Here is a 15834-nt window from a genome sequence, read left to right on the forward strand (position 1 = left end):
CTTGATCATTTTTTATTTCCCTAACTCTTAATTTATTTATATATAAGTACAGGTTATTTGTAATACATTCCTTTGACAAAATCATTTCTGTTTTGATCTCCATTGGCATTTATCTACATGCTTTACCTCATACTTTTCCCCTTCTTTTTATTAAATTTTCTCATGCAAGTATTCTTTCTTAATATTGACTGCTATCTTGATCTTTCTTCCTCCCCAAATCTCTCCTGTTTGCTTTGAATAAAGCATATCCAAACAGAACCATATTGTGAGTATCCCATAAAGCACCAGTGATACCTAAAACATCAAATTTGTTTGCATTGAAACTTCTAGGTCCTTTTAAAATATATTTTCAATTCTCCTTCCTCTTTCCCATTCTCCTACCCATTTAGAAGGCAAAAAAATGAAATCCAATTGCAAAGTAATAAACAAGTTCCCAGCCTACGTATATGCACATAGCAATGTCATGCCCAATAAAAAGAAAATGAAAGAGCAGAAAATATACTTTCATATGAAATGAATTCATCACCTCTCCACCTGAAGGTGGATAGATAACTTTCATCTTAAACCTGAAATTTTGGTTTGTCATTGTTTGATTAAACTTACTAAGTCTTTCAAATTTAATTATCTTCCCAATATTGCTATTATTTTTTCTTGGTTCTGTTCACTTCACTATGTATCAGTTCATGCAAGTCTTTCTATTGTTTCTGAAACTCACTGCCTGTAAAAAATTTACAGAATTTTTTCCTTAAACTTATTGATGGCTTATATTGCTTCCACTGAAAACTACCTTTTATGTTTTGATAATTTATGATTTATAGAATGACTCCAGTTCTTATAAATTTAAAATATCTCTGCCTCTCTTAGAACTGAGATTTTCACTAGAGAAACTTGCTGCAAAGACTTCCTCTCATTTTCCTGATTTTCTAGTTTATTTATTTCCTAAACTTAGATATTTGTTTATACAAACTTAATGTTGTAAGTTTCATAAATGTCTGCTTTACTTGTGTAATCAATAGTATTTAAGTGCCCATAGAAAGGAGTAAGGAGTGTTGTTACAAGTAAAAAATAAAATGAAAATAAAAATACAATATCATATCTGCATTATATAGGGAAAACATATAGGAAAATTATTTCCTCTCATATTACAGAATTTAAATATCTTCAACAATCACCAAATTGAGTATTCATTTGCATTTCACCTTGCCTGATCATGGAATACTAAGATTTTCCAACTAAAAAAGTACACATTCTCCAGTATCTTTTGAGAAACCAAAAAGGATAATTTTAGAAGAGTAAATATCAAGTATTTCCATAAACTTAATATACTCATCACAAAGAATGACATTTACAAAGCCATCATGTAGAATGATGCTAAAGTTTTTTCCCTTTTTTATCAGTAAATTGTTACTCTAAGAGAAAATCACAGATCATTACCTACATATCCAACTCAATTAAAAGTTCTTTCTTTTCAGTCTTAAAATATTGTATCTTTGGGTAGACTATAAAATAGTATATGATAGATGATTAGCAATTCAAATTACATTACTTTACATTTAAAAAAAAGATACTAGGTTTCTCTTGGTTTTATAAGTGTATTGAAAGTGATTTGGTTCGTTTTTATTTTTGTGTTATTTTTGTAGCAGTTGTTGGATGAAATTATATGATTTTCAAGTGGATAATTCTTGTCTTCATTGGTTTTAGCTCAATAGTCATCAAAGGATGTCCAACACCTCTGAATTCCTACTGCCTACACAATTTCAAGTACTTTCCTGAAATACTGATGGCTCTATTCTCCTGATACCTTTTGGAAACTTTCATTAGCTTTAACAAAGAATTATTTATGTAATCACTGGCAGTTTAAGAAATATACTCAGATTTGTTAAAATAATTGAGTTATATAAAGAATAGAGACATGTATCATTTGTTACTCAAATGCCTTGTGGGATATTGAGGTCCTCAAGGATCTTTGTATCCCCACAAATAATTCTCAGAGGAGAGCTGACTATTCAGTCTTCAAACATCTTTTAACACCTCTTGAAAACAGGATTGTACTGGACCTCCTTTAAAAACTCTTCTGTCTTGTCTCTATTGGAAAGGAAAAATGGAAGTCAACCAATATAAGACTACTTTGGTCCCACCAAGCAGATTTTATGTAGTCTTCTCTATTGTTTTAGAAATATCTTCAAATAATGGGAGGTTTTCAATGGTCATATAAGTCTATGACTGACTTAATATCCATGCAAATGTTTCCTTAGAAAGAAGAAGTTAGATAAACCTTTTCTGATCTTAAAGGTAATGGCCAATTCAGTGGAAGGAAAAAAGTCAGTTTTGAAATGACTTTATCTCCTAGAAGTTCCTTACCTCTAGTTAATTTAGATTCTTGCCTCTCTACTTCATAGGTGAAGGATCACCTGCAAACCAGCCTAGGTACTTTTAAACAATAGATAAATGGTATTCCCTCTCCCAGGCATTGCCAGTTAAAGAATAAGGAGGGCGTCATATAGTCACTCCCATATATATTATTTTTCAGCTTCCTCCACTATTTGTCTGTATTGGCTACTTTGAGATTTGAGATAAGAGGAAGGGAAAAAGCTTGAGAGAAGTTGATTTCTACAAGCTCCCTTTAGTCCTATCTCAGTCTTTATCATCTCATTCATAAGAGCTCCACCTATCCTGTTCTCCCACATAGGATGGAGGGGTTACATAGCAACAACCAACATTCCTCCCTTTACCTAAATCACAACCTCTGAGACTACAAAACCGAAAATAAAAGTCCTTGGCAATTTCAACTGAATCAAACCTTCCGTTCCTGGCGACATTGTTTCTGGCCTTAGCTGGCAGACGCCTGCATACCACCCCCTTACCAAGAAAGACATGACTTGCATGCAATGAGTGTAACCAGACATTAAAAAGCAGCCAGGACGACACCACGCATGTGTTAATCTGCGCTGCAGCAGCGTGCATCACTTCCACTTTGACCTCAGAGTTAATCTGCATTCAGGCAGCAGCTCCAGTCATTTTCTTTTCATTTATTTTATTTCGTTTTGTAAGCTGTTGGATTTGGAAAGTGATGCGTGAGTGGGGGAGGGGGAGGGCAGGTGTATGTATGAATATGTCTGAGCGTTGTTCTCTCCTTTAACTACCTCTATATGCTTTCCCCACCCCCACCCCTTACTCTTTTCTCTACTCTATTATATTTTTCTCCAAGATTTTGGGAGCTGCTGCCTGCGCTGGTGCTTTGATTGTATCTGCAAGGGTTTGTGCTGTTGATCTTATTTCTTCACTCTGAATATTAATTCCCGCGGCTGGGAGCAATGTATTTTCCCACAGACGGGATCTGGTAGGGGAGGGAATTGGTGAGGGAGCCACTACATAATAAAAAGCATACTAATAACAATAATAAAGGAGAGACCCGTCGGCATCCGAGAGGAAAGAAGGAGTAAAACACCAAACGATGAGTTCTCCAGTTGCAAGGAGAATGGGAAGCCGGGTACTCTTGTCTCCTGCATTTTCTCTGAAAATGATGGTGTGGGTTCTGCTCCTACTCGCCCTCCACCCGGGGTAAGATGCGTTTCTTTCCGGATTGTATTACAGGGGAGGAAGGTGGGAGTAGGTAAAGAGAGAGAAATATAGTTTGTAAAGGAAACTGTACTCAGGATATAAAGGTTTGGAGGTTGGAGGTTGTGGTGTGTGTGTGTGTGTGTGTGTGTGTGTGTGTGTGTGTGCGCGCGTGGTGTGTACTTGGAGAGGGGGAGGGGTGGTCTGCATTTTTTCTGTGTGATATTAGGGCTGGGGGAGGGGCGGTATGAGACCACTGGGTAAGGGATAATGCAGGGGATTGCAGAATGGTTTTCTCATTATTACAGCTGGATTTGAGGTTAAGTAGATTTATTCGTGTCTGAATTTTGAGGCTACGGTAAGGTTTGGGTGGGGGGCAATGGGGGAAGTCAATGTTCAAGGACTAGAAACATTAAAGGATATGGAAGTGAAACCTAATCCTGACCTGCAACGAATTTCCTTAACCTCTCTAAGTAAATTCTACTTCTCCTTTGGACAAGCATTGGGATCCTTTTCGTTCCTTATTACCATTTCCTACAGAGCGAAAACCGTCAGCACCAGGGACAGCAGCATGACACTGGGCCAAAATCAGTTCAGCGAATTAGCATTTCTTTCCTAACTGTTGTGGGCATGGAGTAGGGGAGGAAGCTAGTCGCCAAGAGAAAACTGCAGTACTTGGTCAGCCGTACTGATAACTCATTGCAATATGAGGTTGAAATCCCAGTTCATTTTCAGTCAATATGGGACAGGTTAAAAGTAAAACTGACTGGTTGAATACATGCATCTTTTGGGAAGACTGCAGCATTAAAGAATATGCTGAACTTGGCGTATGTGCCAACAAAATTGTATAATATACAATGAACTTATTACTACTTGTACACATTAAAATGAGGAAAAATAGGAATTGGTGGAATAATTGTGGAGTTGGGGAATGGCAAATTCTATATTCTGAAAAGATCCCCTCTCACCCCCATTTATACCTCAACTATCAGTAGCTGCAGAAAAGTCTACTCATTAACATCTAAACTACTCTCTCAGCAGGACCTCAGTAACCTCATATTGTTAGGCCAATACCCTCCATTTTCCATTTCTGTCCCCTTCTCAGTACTGTCATGCCCTAGTCTTTCTTCATTTTACAAAAAAAACTGGCTAGAGAAAGCAAGAGTCCCAAGGCCAAGCCCAAGCTTTTCCTAGGAGGGAAGGTTTGCACAGTAAGAGTAGGTGGTAAGAAATGGTGGAAGGGGTTATGGTTAAGAATGGTATTATCCATACACAAAGACCTAACTTCCTTTGTTGACCCTCTTACAAGTCTCTTGGAAGATAATGAGAAATGCTAAACTATAGAAAGAATGGAGAGTCTTGTAAAGCAAGAATCTGATTTCCCATGAATACCAGGCAGAAGTTGCACCTGTTTATCACTATCAATTTCCCCCTCTTAACTACAAAATCAAAATGTGTTCATTAATGCTATTAGAGTAAGGGTCTGGTTCATTTTACAGAATAAGAATAGTTTGTCTTTTGCATATTGGAAAACTGTACTTTTCTTGACAAATAGAAAGTTATGGTTTCTAGTTTACCATTTCTGGTACCTGTAGAATCATTTATGTTACCTTTTCTGTACTTCTTTAGAGGGGGACCATTCAAAATTCATTTAGTTGGATCTCTCCAATTGTTTGTTTTTAACCACTATGTGTATCCATTTGTGTGTGTGTGTGTGTGTGTGTGTGTGTGTGTGTGTGTGTGTGTAAAAATGTAGGGGGACTGTTAATTCATATTATCAGTGGATACAAAAGTAATTGTGATATACATTATATATATATATATATATATTCATCTCCTCATTTTCCTTTTCTACTCCTTCCCCCATATTCTAATATCAGATATAATAGAAAACCTGATGTTCTTTTTTTACTTCCAGAAAGTGCTAAAAAACTTAAAAATGTATTATTACAAAATATAAATATCAAGGAATATTCTTATTATATTGAGTTTTTATTGAATTTATTTTGGAGAATGCAAAATTAGTCTGTTTAATATAGGTGTGGTGAAAAAGTCTCTTTTTATTCCTAAATAATCATAGTGGTTAACATGTATATTAAATGTCATTTGAAATTAATGTGCCTGACAATGTGACCATAAATGAATGATTTTTCCCCACTTCTGAGTGTTTATTTTGTTAAAGAGAAAAAGAAGTCAGGGGGCATCAATATAGATTAATAAATAAATTAATTAATCTAGCAAACAGCAAGCACTGAAACAATTTCATTTTGGAGGGATTCTTATAGATAAAATACAATTTTGATTATACAATGTAAAACAATGAACAAAAATAAACCAATATGAAATTTGGAAGACTTTGAACAACATTATTTTCTCCTTCCTCCCTGGAGCTACTGCAAATAAGATTCCATGTATTGGTTATTTTGGTTTTGGGTAAACACAAACTAAGAGTATTATATAATTGGAATGAAAAACATATCTGACGCCTCCTTGAAAGTTTGGACAGGAAATAACTTAATCCAAAATTACCCAGATTTGCATTTCTGATTTACATTGAAGTTTCAGGACTTCAAGAAACTAATTTGAAAACATGTTGAATGTTCACTTACAGTTACATTGGAAATATGTCATTTAAATAACCACAACTAATATCTTAATTAACAAACACATGCCTCCTTTTTATGTGAGAAAGACAGAAGAGAGGGAGAGAGAGAGACAGAGAGAGAGAGAGAGACCCAGAAAGACAAGATAGAGAGAAAGGAATTTAGAGACAGAGAGAAAGACAGAGAGAACTTAGAGATCAATGAGACCAAATCTCTAATTTTATAGAAACAAATAAAAAAAGGTTAAAACCTATTCTTTATAAGTTTCAATATATGCAATTAAATTCCCTCCCAGTCTTTTCTTCCCTACTAGCCCTTGATCTAAAGAAATTGATATTTCCATTCACTCTAAAAATTTCCTTATATACAGTGAATTTGAATAAATGTTGACTATAAAGATGATATTTAAAATCCAATGAGAATAAAAAGGATTCTATATTTCCTCAAAATTATTTTTAAATCCTGTCAAAGTTATTTCACATATTTCTGAAAAAAATCTTCCAATTTTATTGTAACATAACTTATATTCTAAGAAAAATATTTGAAACCCCACAAAATGTACTAATTACATCTTGTAATTATCCCTTGCATCAGAATTAAGCAAATATAACAATCATGTAATAATATTTTATGTGGATTTTAAATTTTTCTCTTATTTTTGTAATTATGAGCAAAATGACACTTTGTTTCTGCTTAATTCATAATGGTTGACTTATTCAAATAACATTCTATTATTAATATAATTTATTTAAAATCCTCTAGTATTTGGGAAACAAAAATATATAAATAATTTATAAACTGACATTTCTGATTATCTATATACTGAGAAATATCAAGATAAAAGTTGAAAGCTTCAGTCTATCAACTATGAAGCTAGTTAATTTCACAGGGTAAAATATGCTTTATTTGTCCACTGAACTTTTTAATATTTCATTCATATGATATGCTACATAGACAGATATATGCTAGTTTAGAGTAATTTAAAGGGCAAATATAAATAAGTTAATAGACAAGTGACACAGTGTTCAGTTATCTCACAGATTATATTTATTTGCTCTAGACTGAAGACTTTCACTAAAAGTGGGTCAGTCAGGTTACTAGCATTTATTGTTTATTATGTGTCAGAAATGTTAATCATTTAGGAAGCAAGAAAGGCCAAATCATGGTCCTAAAGGAGGCAAGAATATGCAAAATATTGTATATGTGAGATGTATGCAAATTTGCCAAAGGAAAATTTACCTTGTTGAAATTATTGTGATGTTATATTCTACCCCAAAACATATAAGAATTGACCTCCAGAAAATTTCCCTCACTAAGCATAAGGTCACATCCCTGTATTTGCTGCTACTAGGAAGAATGAGGTTGGTGGACAGCTTGAGATAAGAATTTCTGAGCTATGGTAGTGTTAAAATTATTCAGATATGCAATTTGTCTGGCATCAATATTATAAAGTTCAGCTGTGGTGGTGGTGGTGGTGGGGAATGAAGTAGACTGCCAAAGGATAGATAGTCTTTCAGGTCAAAAACAAAACAGATTGAAGTTTCCATGCTGACCTGCAGTGGGATTGGTTCAATAAGTGGCCAATGAACTTCCAGACTAACTGAAAATATGAAACTTGATCTTAATCAGGCATTTAATTAAAATAAAAATCTCTCATCCTCAGTCATCTATTCTCTTGCTAATATTACTCTTCCATTATTTATTCTTTTTTATTTTATTTAATTGATTAATTTAGAGCATTTTCCCAGGATTACAAAAATCATGTTCTTTCCCTCCCCCTTCCCCTTACCCCCTCCCATATCTGATGCCCAATTCCACTGAGTTTTACATGTGTCTTTGTGAAGACCTATTTCCACATTATTGATATTTGTACTAGGGTGATCATTTAGGGTTTATAACCCCAATCATATCACCACTGACACAAGCAATCAAGCAGTTATTTTTCTTCTGTGTTTCTACTCCCACAGAGTTTCCTCTGAATGTGGATGGTGTTCTTTCTCATAAGTCCTTAAGAAATGTCCTGGATCATTGCATTGCTGCTAGTAGAGAAATCCATTACGTTTGATTGTATCATAGTGTATCCGTCTCTGTGTACAATGTTCTCTTGGTTCTGCTCCTTTCACTCTGCATCAATTCCTGGAGGTCATTTCCAGTTCATATAGAATTCATCCAGTTCATTGTTTCTTTGAGTTCAATAGTATTCCATCACCAACAGATACCACAATTTGTTCAGCCATTCCCCAATCAAAGGGCATCCCCTCATTTTCCAATTTTTTGCCACCACAAAAGCTATGAATATTCTTATACAAGTCTTTTTCCCTTATTATCTCTTCAGGGTACAAACCCAGCAATGCTATAGCTGGATCAAAGGGTAGGCAGTCTTTTAGCACTCTTTGGACACAGGCCATTATTTATTCTTGAGAAAGCATATTCACATAAGCAAACGAACAAAGGAAATCTAATTTACTGTCTTTTTAAAAAGAATGGATAATTTAGCTCTAAATTCCATTATTTCAAATGTTCTGATCTTAGGTCTTATTTCATACTCCATGTAGCTGAATTGTTTTCAGACTCTGCCAAAACAAGTGTTTTTTTTTTTAATATTTATTCTACAAGTGGTGAAGATTATGATAGCCAAGAATTATGAAAAGGGATTTTATTGGAGGGAACACAATGTTTGATCAAAATTTTGTAATTCAAATATTTCAGAAATCATGTGTTGCTGAAGTTTGGGTCTATTTCTCTTTTCATTGAAATTAGGTTTCTCATTTATGGTACTGCAAGAAAGGAATTACATCTTGAACTGGAAGAGTATAAATGACTTTCTAAACTTGTCCATTGCATAGTTTCAAGATAAAAATTCCAAATTGCTCTTATATTTTCAAATAAATTTTCATTTCTTATTTCATTTGATTCTTATCATATATAAAAATGCTTCATTTGTCCAGTGGATTGTTAGCATCTTTTGGGTAGACATAATTTTAAATTTGTCTTTCTATCTTCTGTGCCAACTTTAGTACTTTCCACATAGTCGGTGTTCAATAAATGATCACTGAATTAATTATTTTTAACCTGGTGAAATAATCATAGCAGATGGAGAAAAAAATATATATATGGCTGTGACATTAAAGTTACTTGTTCAGATTTAGTCAGAGAATTAATAATAATGTCTGGGTCCACTAGACAGGATAGCAAACTCAAATAAAGATTAATTTATAAAACCATATTAAGCCTTAATAACTAGGTGTTATTGTGTTGTTATATTTATGTTTATTTTTTAAAAATTGCATTTTAATCTGGTTCTGCTGTAGTAAATTGGACTCTTCAGCTATATGCAATTTTGCTTTAGATCAAGACATTCCAGAGTAGTTTATATATTCAGTTTTATGATCAAAGATTCATAATTTAGGGGCTTTGCATGAAGTATTGTTGATTAGATTTTTTCACTTTTTTTCACCTCAGTTAAGTGCCTGTTGTATGCCTTTTTTCAAAGTTAAAGTCTAAATTATACATAATGTTCTTTTGGTACTAAGCAAAAGTAATGATCCTTTGTATCTAAAAAGCTTTTTCAAAAATATTTTTCTAACACTATATTTATATAGTCTAAGTCAAGTAATGAAAAGTGGTTCAAATCATAATGGTTTGTACAAATAAAGAAAATTTTCCATTCTTGCCTGAAAATTATGTAGATGGGTCGAATTCACTTGATGATAACTTACTCAACAATTATTTTACAAAAAGGTTTTTTTTTAAAAAATAAGGTAATTATAAAGATAATTAAAGAAAAATAATATTCTTATCTTAAATGTCTTAGTATTTAAAGTAAAAATTTTTTTGCCTGTAAGTAATTGCTTCATTCTCTCAGACACAGTAAAATAATCGAGTAGATTGAATTGCAAAGATGCCATATTCTACATGTTAAATTGTCTGAAATTCTTTAATGTTTTGATGATAACAATACCTATAGTCTGCATGATAATTTGGATTTTTCAAAATAAATTCACCTATTTTGAGAACTGTAATTTTATAGGAATAGATAATACATGTACTTGAGTTTTCACTTTACAGGTGAAGAAACTGATCCTCAGATGTTTAATTAATTTACTCATCATTAAAAAGCTAGTGTGTAATAGAACCATCTTCAGAACACATACAGTAACATAAATATACATATATATACATGTTTATATACACAAAAATATCATGTATACACAGATTGTTGCTTCATTCCTAACTCAATTTTATTATACTATTTTTATATGAAACTAATTAAACAGCTTATAAGTGGTTCTCTCCTTAATTCTAATAATATTTTAAAATACCTTAAAATAACTTTATCCATTGAATTTTGAATTTTGAGTGCAGTTTGCTCAAAGCTTCTTCCATTTCATAAGAAAATTTGATAATCACTTTTCTCACAACAATCCTTTTTTTTACAGTAAATTGCATCATTGGCTTTAATTTAAACATCTAGTACAGTTTTATTATAAATTTTACAAAATGTTTTTGGTTAAGACAATGAAGAGGAAAAACATTTATGCTTCTAGGCAATCACAGAGTTTAAGCTCAATAGTTATTCAACACAGTAGCAGCTTTGGGAGTCAATGAAAAGGGGTACAGCTAATATGCTTCAGAAATAAATGTATACACTCCAAATGAATGTCATAATGTCTTTCAAAAGACTGATGTACTCTTAGAAAATACTTTTGCTATACAAAAATTAAAAATCCTGGGTTTCTAAAGGTGCTCAAAATTCACTGTGTAAATCAGTTATAACCTGATATTCTGTAATGCAAGTAGTGAAAGAAGTACTAATCTAGGCTTCTGTGGTAAGGTGAGAAGATGAGGAAAATACTTTCAATCCTTGCAAGTCTGATTCTTAATTACATATAAAAATGTTATTAATAATTTCTAAGTACTTTAGCTTTGTAGGCTGTACTATTGTCAAATTGCTCTCCCAACAATTCTGAGAGCAAATGCATTTTTAAAAAATAATGGCAAAATCTCAAAGTTTCACATGCTAGTAGATTATGGGAGAAATGAAATTTCATATAATTATATGAATTATTATGCTATTAAAATAAAGGTATACATAATATGGTTGTAATTGCATATTATTATAAACATTATTATATAACAATGTATGGATAAAGTAACTATATAAATGCTAAATAACTACTTTTGACATGTTTTCCACCCATCTATAAAGAACCATATGAATTCCAAATTGCATAGTCATATTTAACAGGAGTTGGAATAAGGATAAATCTTTAATAATTATTGAATCATATAAATAACAAAATTTTTTCAGGAATGGTTATTGTCAGGGAGAAAGACACATTTTCTGTTTATATTCACTCAATTGAATTGACTAATATGAATTGGATCTTAATTCTGATATAATGATATGAATATTTCACTGATTTTATCTTCATTTCCATCTTTGCATATCATTTTTAAAAACAGAAAGTGAAAAATGGGAAGTTGACATCAACTCAGCTTTATTTTTGTTTGTATTTAAGTGGAATTTTCCTCTCTCTCTAACATAGGTGTCTTCAGGAGTGCTTAATGTATAACCAGATATTTGGGATTAGATTACTTACAACTGAAACTTGGACTTGTTTTGATTCTAGGAATGACAGTGACATTGAGATTTTGTTCACTCAGGAAATCTGATGCTTTCCTGATAACAATTAACCATTTGAAAGTGAAATGTGATGGATGGTTATAGAAACACACATATCTTTCGAAGATGGGTGTCTAAATTGATCTGCTCTCTGACCTGTAATTCACTGACACTGGGGAGTTTTACTGTCACCATGTTCATCTGAGACCATTAGATCTTGAGATGTTTGTTTTATCACCTAAGTTGAACATGGCTTAAGACTTCGTGTCAAAATTACATATTAACAAAAGATATCTCTTTTTTTATTGCCTATGGGAAGGGCTAAGTGTATTTGGTAGGTACTGGAAACAGTGAGAGAGATGTTAAGGATTACCAGTTGAAATAGATTATAGAGTTTTTATTTACTAGTTGAGAAGGGAATTTTATTCTTAAATGATATATTTTCAACAGTTTATGTCACTATAATTGAAGGGGAAACATTTAAAAAGTAGTGCAGATGTGCAAAAATTTCCTGGCATATCTTCAAATTTGGAATAATGCTTTGACTTCTGAATTGGAAGATAGGTGAAGATGATAATATTAATTTGTTTGAGGAGAATAGGAAGGTTGAATATTGAATGAAGATAAAAGAAAAATTGGGAATTTCAATCTTTTGTCCTCTCTAAGCCTAAACATTTTTAAGTTCTCTTTGTTACATACAGGTTTCAAATAAAACATATAAAAGTGGTATAGAGTATTGACACTAATAAATAAGATTTTGAATCAGAAATCATGAACAGACTGGGAAGGCCAGAATCATCCTATTTTAGTAGACATTTTATATATTTACTCTTTTGAGTAAAGAGACATAATTTCCCTAGAGTTACTGGAAGGTATTATGATGTTGAGGAAAGAAAAACTGAGTTCTAGTCTGACATTATATTGATACCTAGCCATGTTAGCTTTCAAGTCACTTCCCTGATTAGGTTTTGTTTTCTCTGTCTATAAAATTAGTAGATTGAACTAAATTCTGATCTCTAAAGTTTTCTTCAATTTTAATTTACTATTAACTAATATATACAAAAATAGAAAACCCAACAGCATGAAAAAACTAAGGAAATATGTGCTTCTCAATACCTTTTAAGGCCTTTTACACATTTTTAAAAACATTCCCATGAGGGAAGAAAATATTTACATGAAAAAAAGTTTAAGTATACTTGTAATTGAATCATAACAACTGGACGCTGTCCATCAATAATTGGAAAATTAATAGTTTGTTACTAAGAAGCCTTTTTCTTCTCAACTTAACTGTTTTAAATTAACTATTGTTGAATTAACAATAGCAACCAGGATTTTGGTTGGATGGTAGATATGAGTAGCAATGAATCTTAAATGAGGAGAGGCTACTGAGTGAAGGTGGAGAGGAAACCTGGAAATGGTAATGGGGAGCAAAGAATATTTTTCCTCCCCTACCTTGACCAATGAGCAGAATAAAATAAGTGAAAATGCATATAATACCGGAAAGAGTGTCTAGGAGGGCTATTATCATAGGAATGCCAGATTTCAGAAAGAATTTGTAGATTAAAAGAATGGGAAAGAATTATTGAAATGTAAGTTCCTTAAAGAAAGGGGTTATCTTCATTTTTGTTTATATCCAATTCCAAGCAAGGTGCCTTGACCAACTTGGTCCATTTTTACAATTTATATTACATAAGCCCAACTGGAACCTCATTGGTACTGAACAATCTTGTAATATCTTCCTTATCATTCAATCTCCCACTTTCTACAACAGCTTTTCCAAACATTTTCATTCCTCCTCAAACCTTCTATGGTTCTATTTCCTTTCACTTTCTCAGCTGAGAACCTTGCCTCATATTTTATAGAAAAAAATTGATGTCATTATCCATGGATTCCCTTTTCTCCCCCCTTCCTTATTTCTTATCACTCAGGTACTTTCTATCACTTTATTCTTTTTCCTCAACTCACATGATGATATAGTCTCACTCTTTCCTTAGTCTAACCCTGCTACTTGGTAAGTGATCCCATTCCATTCTATCTCCTCTAGTTTTCTTCTTTGCTGCTCCCATATTTTTATTTATTTTCAATTCTTCACCTTCTATTAATTCATTTCCCACTTCTTATGAATATACCCATGTCACTCAATCCTGAAAAAAAATCCTCACTTTCTCCAACCATTTCTGATGTCTTCCTATTTCTCTTCTTCCCTTTGAAGCAAAATCCTTTCAAAGGTTGTCTATAAAAGAAACTTCCACTTTCTTTCATCTCATTACTTTCTTAGTCCCTTACAATATGACTTCTGGCCTTTCCATTTCGTTAACACTTCTACCTCAAAAGTTATCAGTGATCTCTCATTTTTAAAATTTTATTTAGATCATTTTTCCATGGTTACATGATTTATGATTTCTCCCACCCTTCTTCCCTTCCCCCTCCCGAAGTTGACAAACAATTCCACTGTTTTATACATGTGTCATTGTTCAAAACTTATTTCCATGTAATTCATATTTGCAGTAGAGTGAACTTTTAACATCAAAACCCCAATCACATCCCGATCAAACCACATGATCAGTGATCTCTTATTGCAAATCAAATGGCCTTTTCTCAATTCTATGATCCTTGACTTCATTTTAGACTTTGACACTATTGATCACTTTCTCCTCCTTGACAATTTCTTTTCTCTAAAGTCACTAAAGACTCTAAAGTCACTGGGACACCACTATTTTCTAGTTTTCCTTCAACCTATCTGACTGTTCCTCTTCTTTCTCCTTGGTTGTATAATGCTCTAGATCATGCTCTCTAATAATAGATGTCCCCCAGAGTTCTTTCCTGGATCCTTTCTCTTTTCACTCTTCCCTTTTTTCTTTACTTCATGATTTTATAAGCTCTCAAAGATTTAATTACCATTAATATGCTAATAATTCTCAAATCTAACTTTGGATAACTATACTGTTTTGAAATTTTTATTTCATTAGTTTATTTAGAATATTTTTCCATAGTTACAAGAATCATGTTCTTTCCCTCATCTCCCCCCAAACCCCTCCCATAGCTGATGCACAATTCCACTGGTTTTAAAACTATACTTTTTGAAATAGAAAAATAAACATGTATTCTGTTTTTACTTACTGTTATGTTTTGAAAGGTTGTAGTTACTTCCCTAATAATATTTTTATTGACTATGTGACATACTGAGTATGACATCAACAGCTTTTTGAAACATGGAGTAGAAGAGACAGAGTGGTGGCTAAACTCACTTTTCCAGGAATAGCTATATTATGTAAGGAATGTATGAAACATAGAGACACAGACAAATCACAGTTAGTTCCAATCCCCTTCCAAATGGGTCTGAAGCAAACTAAAGCAAACATTAATATCCACATCAGGAAGGCATCAGGTAATCTATACAAAAGTCTTTATACTCTTCCCCTCACTCTATTTACTTGATTCTGAGTTCTCACTATGAATCCACATATGTCAAAATGCAAAAGCATTATAATACCATAATCAGTGGTAGTGGTTTTTGTCATTATTTTGCATTATTTGGTGAATCAGTTAGCAGTTAGGCACATACTCAATGCTATTCAGATTGACTATATATAGAAAAGAGAAAGAAATAGTTCTTTCACATAAAGAATTTACATTCTATCAAGGGAGACAATTTATACCTAGATATCTGTAGAAAAATCAGTATTTTTGAGAGCTTTGATTTTATTATGAATGTGAGATTCCTTTCTCCTGGAACAAATCATAGCTCCTCTATGATATAGTATATAGTCTCAATGAGTTGCCATAGAAGAAATATCATTCCTCAGTGGCCAAACTTTTCCCAAGAAGTCTTTCTGAAATGAAGATCTAAGGAAAATCAACTGCTAGACTACAACCAAAGGGTTTACAAACTTGTAGGACTTATGAGACTCTAATACATGCTAGAATAGCCTTCTAAAAACTGACATCACTTTTTGGAGACATTACCAAAAACTTCAAGGAATATTACATTTAAATACTTTATTATTATTAGCTATTATTATTTTATTTTTCACTTTTGTTGTCTCT

General features: G+C 32.7%; 1 protein-coding gene across 2 annotated transcripts in view; it reads left to right on the top strand.

Annotated features, from left to right (window-relative positions):
- The first annotated feature begins 2748 nt into the window (after positions 1–2748).
- GABRG2 (gamma-aminobutyric acid type A receptor subunit gamma2) overlaps positions 2749–15834 on the top strand; it is a 193836-nt gene continuing 180750 nt past the window's right edge. Inside the window, exon 1 of one of the 2 annotated variants that reach the window (XM_056811545.1) lies at positions 2749–3561. In XM_056811545.1, coding sequence (XP_056667523.1) covers positions 3455–3561 — 107 coding nt within the window. In that variant the 5' untranslated portion in view covers positions 2749–3454. The remainder of the gene's footprint in view (positions 3562–15834) is intronic. The other variant, XM_056811544.1, reaches the window with a different exon arrangement.

Source organism: Monodelphis domestica, chromosome 1 (genome assembly GCF_027887165.1).
Source record: "Monodelphis domestica isolate mMonDom1 chromosome 1, mMonDom1.pri, whole genome shotgun sequence".
In the NCBI taxonomy this organism is placed as follows: domain Eukaryota; kingdom Metazoa; phylum Chordata; class Mammalia; order Didelphimorphia; family Didelphidae; genus Monodelphis; species Monodelphis domestica.